A 10758-nucleotide genomic window follows, 5' to 3' on the forward strand; every position below is an offset into this window, starting at 1 on the left:
ACACAGGAGTTTTGTGGGCTGCAAGTTTGACACCTCAGCCCTAAGCAACTCTCTAAGACTATAAGTTGCAGAGTAGGTGCCAACCTGCATTGATAAGAGGGAGTTTTTTCATCCAGGAGTTCCCAATACTAATGAAATCACAAGTCCAGGCCCATATCCCTACAAGTGACAGATTTAGACATTGTGACAATATTCACTTGAATTTTTTCTTTGATTTTTAGGTACAGAGATCAAAGACAAATTGAGGTGTTATGACTTTGATGTACATACAATGAAGACACTGAAAAACATTATTTCACCTCCATGGGATTTCAGGGAATATGATATAGAAAGACAGACTCTGGAAGAAACTGGGCTTATACCATTAGAAACGTCACATCATTCAAGGAAGAACACAGACTCTAGGCCTCCGTTGGAAGAAACCTTTGAAATTGAAATGAATGAAAGTGACATGATGTTAGAAACATCCATGTCAGACCATAGTACATGATATAGAGCCCTGATCGAAATTTCATTTTGTCCTAATATGTTAGTATTTTGTCACATCCTTGTCATGTTTGAAGAATTTGCTATTTTTTATATGAATTCAATTCACATCTCTACATCTAGCAGCGGAGAACTAATGCCTGCCTTAAAAGACTGGATAGCACACCTTCACAACAGATGGTTTTCCAATTTTACTGATTCTAAAAAAAAGTTACACATTATGGAATAAAGAAGGTAAACCATCTTATGTTTTTTAAACTAATGAGACCCTTTAACTGCTATTAAAACTGTGATAAATACTAAGAAATTAATATTAAATTGTTTACAGTACATATCAAAATTAATTTAAAACAGCTAAAGGTTGTTAAAGTGTTAAGGCTACCATACTTATAGCCTACCAGTGAAGCACATCTTGTCATTTTAAAAAAGCCAAAAGAATTATAGGGAATCTTAGTGCAAAATTAGCATTTTGTTCTTTAAAATAAATAACTTCAAAGTAATCCATTGATCTTTTTAACTTCTATGTCCTTGTATATGGGAGCCAAAATGTGTTTGATTTCATCTCATTTTTGCATATTTTAAATTGATGACCAGGTTTTTAAACTATGTTAAGTATTAGGTTCTCTTGTTCTATTTTTGGCAATTAATTTTAGCATCTTTAGTAATTATATAATTTTAAGATTATGTGAAAGACAAGCTGGAAATTGCTTTTAATAGTATATAATTTTAATTTTATGAACAGATGCCATCTAGTTATATTATCTGAAATTGCTTTAGAAAGTATAGAGCAACCTTCTCCGGGTATAACGCAAAAAGAAGTCTCCTAATACTGTATTGTGTTAAAATGTGTAGAATGTCTTATTTTGAAACTAAAACTGTGATCTTTATTTTTTCTTTGTAGTTTAGTCACTTTAATTAGAAAGAATCACCCTACTGTGAATTCACTGAAAAGATTTGTAATTTGTTAAGTCAGGGAACCAAAAAGAGACTGCAGTGCTTCAATGTAAACTTTAAATATTACCCCTTCAGTAGCTCGAATACCATTGTATATACTTAGCAAGTATTATTTCCTTTGTTCCTTTTTGACTCTGGGATGGGTTTTGGGTTTTTTTTTTAAACTTAATCATGTCCATTTCCACTTATGAAAAGATTATAAATGCAGATATATTGCCTGCTTGATGCTATTTCTAAATCCACTGCCAATTTATTTTTTAAAATTTTCTACACTATAATAATCTGTAAGGTTATAATGCATGTTAGTGTCACTGAGACAGCTATTTTGGCTGCCACCTTATCTACCCAAATATTGTCTCTATATCAGTTATCTACCAGCTCTATGATCTTGGGCAAATCATTGAACATCTTTGGGCCTCAAGTGTCTTCAAATTTAAAATAAGGAGGTTAGACTTGAATAGTATTTAAACTCCCTTCCATATCTAAATCTGTGATCCCATGACCCTACAGAAGCAAGAACAAAGATCAATAGGTATTTCACCTGAGTGAATGGTTTTGAGAAATCTTGTAAAATGACCATTGGTGAGCTGGAACTTGTCCAAAGGGACATAGATCTATGTACAGAAGGGTAGTAGTGATGTTGCCTGACTGGATTTTCAAGTCCCCAAACTGGCAGCATATTCTTTGAGTTTGACTTGAGCCCTTAGAAAGCCTCTCAGCTTTCTCTCTCTCCTTTATGGAAATGGCTCTTGTTATGATATTCAAAGACACAGGGAAGGGAGGTTGTTGTGGGGCAGAAAAGTAGGGAGAGAGAAGTGGCAGGTAAAGGAGGTGTGGTCTGGAACATATGATTTCTCTAGTCTAGTAACCACACTAACAAACTAACATCAAAACTGCCAGTGTGGAGCATCCCTCTACTATTGTCCCTTGGCAACTAACTCATCTGTAACTCATAGTTTAAGATTTTCCATTGTCACTTATTTTAGAAGATTTTAAAGTTATAGTCCTTTTTTTTTTCCAATTCTACTCAGCAAATTTTATTTTTGTTCAATATAATTTTCAGGATATGTCAGATTTTTGAAAAATATTGATGGCACAGATTCTTACTCTGATCTAGATTAACATCTCCAAAAGAGATTTTTTTTGTACTTTAAAAAGACATGGGGGACAGCTAGGTGGCGCAGTGGATAGAGCACTGGCCCTGGAATCAGGAGTACCTGAGTTCAAATCCAGAAGACATTATTTCACTGGCTTAGTTTGAAACTCCCCACTCATTTCATCAGAAAATTTAATTTTTTTTTTTTTTTTTTTGCCGGGCAATGGGGGTTAAGTGTGACTTGTCCAGGGTCACACAGCTAGTAAGTGTCAAGTGTCTGAGGCCAGATTTGAACTCAGATACTCCTGAATCCAGGGCCAGTACTTTATCCACTGCGCCACCTAGCTGCCCCCTAAATTTCTTTTTTAAGAACTTCAGAGGTGGAATAGTAGAGTAGATAGACTCATTATAGTAGGTAGAGTCCAGAAAATTTGGTTTCAAGGACTTTTATCTGACGTGAATTTGGGCAAACTGTTTAATAATGTCTCCGTGCCTCCAACTCTCAAGTAGGAGTTCTTAATTGTGGACCCTAGGTTAAGGATCCAGACCTGTGGATAGCACTCAGAGGGTCCATGAACTTGTATAGGGTAAAAAAATTACTTAATTTCATTAATTTGAAGTGAAATACAGCATTTCTTTCTATCATTTAAAAACATTCTTCCAAAAAGGGATCCATAGATTTCACCAGACTGCCAAAGGAGTCCATAACCAAAAAAAGTTAAGAACCCATGCTCTAGAGGCAGCTTAGTGGTACAGTAGGTAAAGCACTGGCCCTGGATTCAAATCCAGCCTCAGACACTTGACACTTACTAGTTGTGTGACCCTGGGCAAGGAACTTAACCCTCATTGCCCCACCAAAAAAAAAAAGAATCCATGTTCTACAAAACATAAATTCATTACAGAAGAGTTGCCAAGCTACATTAGTGGAGGGAATTTCCAGACAAGGTGTTCTTCACAACAATGAAATCACAGAACTGAACCACTCCCTCCCACCCCCAAAAAGATAGGGCTTACATTTACCCATTAATACACTGTAAAGCTACATAGACTTATTTCTGAATCATTAAACTATGTCATATAAAGAACTTAGTCTTGTGTATCACCACTGGTGGACATTTGATTTTAAGTAAGGGAGAATAACCTACTAATCTGATTTCTGGATTACATAGATATTCCAAGTTAATGTCTTCACCCAAAGCTATACATTTTGATGCTCTAAAAATGTTCCAATATCTCTTATTTAAAATACTTTTGTGATTTCACCAGTGTGTGCAACCCTTTTTTAGTAGGTTTCATGAAGTGCTGTGGTCAAAAATAATCATCTAGTTGTCAGATACCCTGTGATGACCATCTGATCAGTGAGGTTCCTTTATAGACTTACTTTCACTTTCAAGCAACCTCATGGTTCACTCCTTAAGTAATAGTTCTTGCCTAGTCATGCATGGTCTTGAAATCTTTCTGGCATGTTAGGCCTTTGCAGAGTTAGTCTACTGGCATATCCTTTGAGAACTCAGGGTCACTTTGTACAACAATGGGGCTTTAGAGTAGAACTCTAAAAATTATTGTTGAATGTAAAAATACTATCTTGACTGTTTTCTTTTTTTAATCTGTGCTAGCTTTCTTCATATACCTAGAAATAAATATGATAATAGAGAACCTGTCTATGATAACACCAAAAAATCCCAAAGGCCACAAAAGTTTCATTCAGTGCATATGCCTTGTACATAGTATGTGTTTAGTATTTGTTGAATTAATTTGAATCCGGGGCAGCTAGGTGGTGAAGTGGATAGAGCACCAGTCCTGGAGTCAGGAGGACCTGAGTTCAAATCTGGCCTTAGACACTTGACACTTACTAGCTGTGTGTGATCCTGAGCAAATCACTTAATCCCAATTGCCTCACCAAAGAATGAGTGAATGAATGAATGAATGTGAATCCTTTGGTATAAATCCCATCAAAATTTTGTGAATGTTCTTTTTTTCCTAATTTAAAAAGTTGCTATATCAGTATCTTGATTTCCAAAACTGGCAATGCTAAGCTCAAAAAACTCTGGGGACTTTCCTCTTTATGTACAAAAAAAATAACCTAATTTATCATATACCCAGGACTTCACTTTGAGCAACTGCAGTCCACCAGATTAAAAACCAGTCATTAATAAAGGGAAAAAAAAGGAATGCCTTGTTTTCATTCATGTAAAATAAATTCTGTATTTCCCAGCCCTTTACCAACCCTTCAAAGAGGGGCTACACCCTACTCTTTGGTAGAAAGGGTTATAAGGTAATAAAATGCTCCACAAAAGTAAATTCTGCAAATAAAAGAAGCTTACCCCATAAATGCTAATTTTTTAAAAATTTTAACTGTTTTCAACAAAAAAAATCAGCTCAATACATTAGTATCTACTATGTGCAAGGCGTGGTGCTAGTTGCTGAGACATAAAAACAGAAAACTTACACAGTTCTTGCTTCCAGTGAGGTTATTATAGTTTAATGGGGTGGAGGTAGGGGGTTTGCAACATAAATATGATGCAAGGTAGAACTTAATGGGGCAAAGAAAAAGAACAAAGCGTTCCCAGTGAAATTCAAGGAGCAACAGGATACTTTCAGCTTTGGGAGAAGAATCAGTGATGATTTCATTGCAAAAGTGGTACCTGAGCTAGGCCTGGAAGGAAGAAAAGGATTTTAATAGATGATGATGATAACTAGAACTTAGAAATAAAGGAATCTTTCTAAAATGTATTATATTCTTTTTAGCTAGTTTAATGAATGGAACATCATTAAACCTTCTCTTTAATACTCAGGCCATCATCATAAACATAGAGTGGTGCCTTTAGGGGCTTTTGTAGCGTATAGGGCCATTTTCCTAGTCTGCCACAATTTTTTGAGATTTTGTTTCCACCCTTCCTTGTGCTCAGTCTGTTGTTTCTTATTATTTTGCTTGCCTTCAGGTCTCTGGCCTACCCCTCCTTATAAGCAGTTGCAGAAAAATCAGATAATCAAATCTGGGATCATAGAATGTTCTAACTGAAGGGACTTTAGAGGTCATCTAGTCCAAACCTACCTCCTTTTAAAGGGGGGTGGGGGGTAGAGGTGGCAGGAAATAGATAATTGGTGGAAGTTTGTTAGGACTGTTTCTAAAGCAAGATTTATAAATTAGCTTGTAGTGAGAGCTCCTTACTGGTGAGTAATGTACCTAAATGTTCATGTGATTTGTGCCGGCTGCTCTTGGCTATATTCTGGATAGTTGAGGTTGCTAGATAAAACTTTCCATAAGTCAGTTCAAGCTTGTTATATTTTTCATCAAGTAACAGTTAGACTGTGTTTATAATTTCAGATAGTAAATGAATAATTAAGAAAAGCAAATAGTAATTTCTAATTTCGCTAATTTTTATTTCCATAATTTCTTATTTTCCTAACAGACAGATAAATATTTTTGCTAGGAATTTATCCCTAAAAGAATGTTAAAAATTAAATGGTCGCAGAAGCTGTTGCTGTTGAAATGGCTAACATCTGCCAGTGATGTGTATGGTAGAAAGCAACAGTTTTTCTTTGGATAAGCATTTCTTTCTTGGGTACTTCCTTGGACAGAAATAAAAGACTGGGGTATAATGCATCCCAAGATGAAGTTACCCACTTCCACAGCTGACATTTGGTCAGAAGTTAATATAACTTTGTTTTGGTCACGGAAACTTCAGATGTCAGTATCAAGAAACATCTGACAGAGCCAATTAAGTTTCCAAAAAAGGTCACCCTTCTTTCTTTAAGCTCTTTTTTTTTTTTTAAGTGAGGCAATTGGGGTTAAGTGATTTGCCCAGGGTCACACAGCTAGTAAGTGTTAAGTGTCTGAGGCCAGATTTGAACCCAGGTACTCCTGACTCCAGGGCTGGTGCTCTATCCACTGCACCATCTAGCTCTTTTCTTGAAGCTAGCTAGCTAGCCGGTGCTCTATCCACTGCACCATCTGGCTCTTTTCTTGAAGGAAATTTCATGCTGGTGCTTCTTATTGCCTCTTTTTAAAATTATTAAGATTTATTTTAAATGGAAGGAAATGGTATCACAAACATTCAAATCTTAAGTTTAGGGAAGAAGAGTTTGGTCTGTGAGGGCTTAAAAGAGTAAATTGTTTCGTAATTAGCATCATTAATAGCAAAAAATTGTAATAAAAAGGCAATGTGGTAAATGGAGAAGAAAGAGCACTGGACTGTAAGTTTAAAAGCCTGAGCTCAAACCTCATGTATGAAATTCACAGGGTGCCCCTAAACCAATCAGTTAACTGTTTGGTCCACTGTAAAATGGGAGTGATGACAACCCATCACAAGGGGTTTAGGGAAAACACTTTATAAGTCATTAATTAATCACAGCACAAACATGAGTTGTCATAACCAGGCCCTTAGAGTTGTTGGGAATTGAGATCATGAAGATAAATTGTGATATATGCATTTTGGTAGCTTTTCCACCATTGTCCCACAGGACTTGCAGGATCAAAAGTTCTTTGTCAAGAAGCAAAAACAAAATTATCTCATTCCGTTAGTAGATTTGTATAAAAAGCTGACAAATTAAATATAACTTACAGAGGAGAGAGGAGAGAAAGGTATAAACTAGGCTTAAGAATAGCTGGTATGACATCTATACTCTAAGCACTATACTTGGTTTCTAGAAGTAAAAAGACAAAATATTCCCTGACTACAAGTAACTTAAATTATGTTAGAGGAAACAACATGTATATTTAGAGAAGTGTGTGCAAAGTAAATGTAGATATATTTCAAGGGTAAGGTACCAGCACCAAGAAAGACCTTATGTCTTAATTGAGCTTTTAAAAAAATTAAGAATTCTAAGAAGGGGTGAAAAGGTAGTTCATTCCCGATATGGGGAACAGCCTATACAAAATTGTGGAGGCAGGAAAAGAAATGTGCATAAGGAACATTAGGAAGGCCAATTTGACTGGATTGTAGCTTCTGCCCTTAGCATAATGCCTGGCACATAGTAGGTGCTTAATAAATGTTAGTTAAGTGACTAGTTGACTGAATGAAGGGAATTGATGTTTGGAAATTAATGATGTTTGTTTCCTGCTGTCCTGAAAATGTTCTATCCGGTGAAAATCTTTTAAGTTATAGGATCATAGATTTAGAGCTATAAGGGCACTTAGAAGCCATCAAGTTCAATCCTCTGATTTGACTGGTAAAGAAACTGAGGCACAGAGAGGTATTAAATGACTTTCCCAGGGTCACACAGCTAGTAAATGTGAGAGGCAGGAATGGAGTTCGAGTCTTGGTGACACACTGCCACTTTAGCTTCCTGAGCTTTTTTTTTAGAAACTCAGACCAAACCTACAGGTTCATCACTTTGGTTACATGAGCAACAGTTTCCCCAACCTTCAACCCTTTCCCTCCATTATTTATTACCTGCTTGTTTCCAAAGCATTTGATAGTTAACAGCATGGATTCTGTTCTCACAAAAGTGGCTTTGCACCTGTCAAGAGAACCTGGGTTCAAATCCTGCCTCCGATGCTACATTGTATAACCTGGAGCAAGTTACTTGACTTAACCTCCATGGGTTTCAATTTACTCATTGGTAGAAATGAAGGAATTGGACCAGATCATCCTTCCAGTTCTAGTTCTGTGATTCCCATCAAGAGCTTGAAAATTTAGCTTCTCATAATAATAAAAGATAGACTCAGGCAATTCTATTAGATGTAGAATATTTACACTAAGAATGTTTGCTCCTTTAGCATAGATCCGAAAAGGAATTTAGAGAGCATTTATTTCAACCCTAGTGTATTACAGATAATAAAACATAACCAGCCAAAGACCAGTTGAGGGCAGAAGCAAGACTTGTTCCTTGCTCTTCTTACTTTGTTTCATGTTGTGTTTTTGTTTTGTTTTGTTTTGTTTTATTGAGGGGGTTAGTCTGATGCATCTGTTCTTTTAAGCTTTTTACCAACGGTAAAGGAAAAAAGTTTTGCCCTACTCACTTCACTTTTGATGAAACATGATTTCCAGATAAGCATTCTATGATTCTTCCCCATGAAGTAAGCAGGCTAAAACCTTGACCACTCAAAGCAACTGAAAACATTTCTCTTTGAATTCTCAAATCACTTGTCCATGAGGTTAGGTTTGTGTCTGGTAGACAAAAAGACAGTGTTAAACAAGTCTGTGCTACGCCAGCTCCAAAAAGTGAGTTTTGTCTTTGCGATTTCATTTTTATCAGTATTAAAATGATCAGAGATGAGCTTTATCTTTTCAAGTTCATTTATATCAGTATTGAAATTACCATGCACTTTAAAATCACCTACAAATATTTATATATAATGTATAAGGAACATTATAGTAGTGCTAGGTTCTTTAAGGAGTGTGAAATATAAAACAAATGTCTATCCTCACAGAGTATTTAATCTAGTTGAGGAAACAAAACAAAAAAGTAACAGTACGAGACTGCTTTTGTTCACACTAGAAAATGCTCTCTTCCTCCTTCTCTGGCCTCTTATTTCTATGCATATTTTAAGGTCCAATTCAAATGACAACTCTTCCAGAAATCCTTCCCTGATCCTTTGCAGTTAGTCATAACTTTCCCCCCTTCAGATCTCCCATAGTCCTTTATCTGTACCACTCATGCTCTAATTATTTGCGTTTCTGCCATAATCCTCTGCTATGCTCTATGAGGACAGGGAACCACACTACCTTATCTAAATTTTCTATGTAAGAAGCAGTGTTGTTTGTATATAGTATAATGGAATACACACACACACACACACACACACACACACACACACACACACACACACACACTCTAAGTATAGTGGAAAAGAGCACTGGGCTTGGTCTCTGATTCTAGCTGGGTAATCCTGGGCAAATTCACTTCACCTCTGAGCCTCATTTCCTCATCTGTAAAATTGAAATAATAGTTTTATTACCCATTTAAGGGTTATTGTAAGGAAAGTGCTTTGTAAATAATAAAGCATTTTATGTATATATTATTTCCCAAGCTAATTAATATAATTCTTTGCTTGTAGATGGACCTTGTTTGTTGAAATATGATTAAATTCCAGCTAAGTAACATAGATTTAGGTATCATTGTTAAATATTCTTAGTCCTTTTCCTATCTGCAATAAAGGCATTCTGCTTTTACCTAGGGTTAATTTGGTAGCCATTCAATGTGTGAATGCAGCCATGCAAATCTTTGTAATCCTATATAGGACAGAAAAAGTTTTTAACAGGATTCTTTTAGCTGACAAAGTCATGTGAGAAGTGAGCAGTGTTTTCTTCCTACTGCAAAGATTTCCCCTAAGGAGTTATTCATTTGTGTACCTATTGTCCAAGTGACATAAGAACCAAGGCCCAGAGTCTCTTAACACCCCATTATGGATGGTTTATTTTATAATCTTAAAATCCATCCAAATTACTCAACCAAAAACTGAGTTGAGTTTAATGTAAATAGCTTATAGTAACAAGAGAGGGAAGAACTGCTAACAGCATGACATTTAAAAAATATTGACCATTCATATCTCATTTTAAAATTTTTTAGAAATATTTTTAGTCTAAACACCATAAGATTCAGTATGAACTCCGTCAAATTTGCATGAGCCATTTAATGTTACATTTAAAGAACATTCAGAATGTTTTAATAGCTAAAGTCAAGGGACCTGGATTTTTCCATTTTTCTGAAACCTCATCTTACACTGTGTGCCTCAGTGTATTTGCTAATTGTCATGAAAAAACGTTATTTGAGGTGCTTGGAAGAAAGGTGCTATCAACAAAAATATTGCCAAGTTGAATGAAGTGGAAAAAATAAACCGCAAATATTGTAAAAAAATTTTTTTTAATTATTTCCATGTAAATTTTAACCCAAAGCTTTTATTAATAGCTGCATGTGTAAAAGAAAAATAAACAACTATGAACTTGATCTTTCTTGATAATGTCCCTGTAATTGGAAGCACCCAAATATAGGGGTGATTAAATAATTTGGGAGACTTTAAGATTTAAAATGATTTACCTGCGAGTATCTGAGGGTGCCACTGATTTTTATCATTTTTACTATTTTGATAGCGGCCTGCCGTGCCTTTGCTGTTCCCAAGATTGGGTGGGTCAGGGTTGGGATACAACCAAGAAGTTAACATTTATGATTTTCCTGTTAAATTGAACCCTTATGTGCTATTTTTATTACCAACAACCTTGGATTACCCTGTGATACAGAACATATGCTCATTATATAACAGCTTTTGGATTGCAGGC

At 35.7% G+C, this 10758-nt stretch overlaps 1 protein-coding gene across 1 annotated transcript in view; it reads left to right on the forward strand.

Annotated features, from left to right (window-relative positions):
* Positions 1-1940, forward strand: part of CDC16 (cell division cycle 16) — a 41608-nt gene extending 39668 nt beyond the window's left edge. The window contains exon 18 of the mRNA XM_043996782.1: positions 222-1940. Coding sequence (XP_043852717.1) covers positions 222-490 — 269 coding nt within the window. The 3' untranslated portion in view covers positions 491-1940. The remainder of the gene's footprint in view (positions 1-221) is intronic.
* Positions 1941-10758: the final 8818 nt, after the last annotated feature.

The sequence above is a fragment of the Dromiciops gliroides genome, chromosome 3 (assembly GCF_019393635.1).
Source record: "Dromiciops gliroides isolate mDroGli1 chromosome 3, mDroGli1.pri, whole genome shotgun sequence".
NCBI lineage: Eukaryota > Metazoa > Chordata > Mammalia > Microbiotheria > Microbiotheriidae > Dromiciops > Dromiciops gliroides.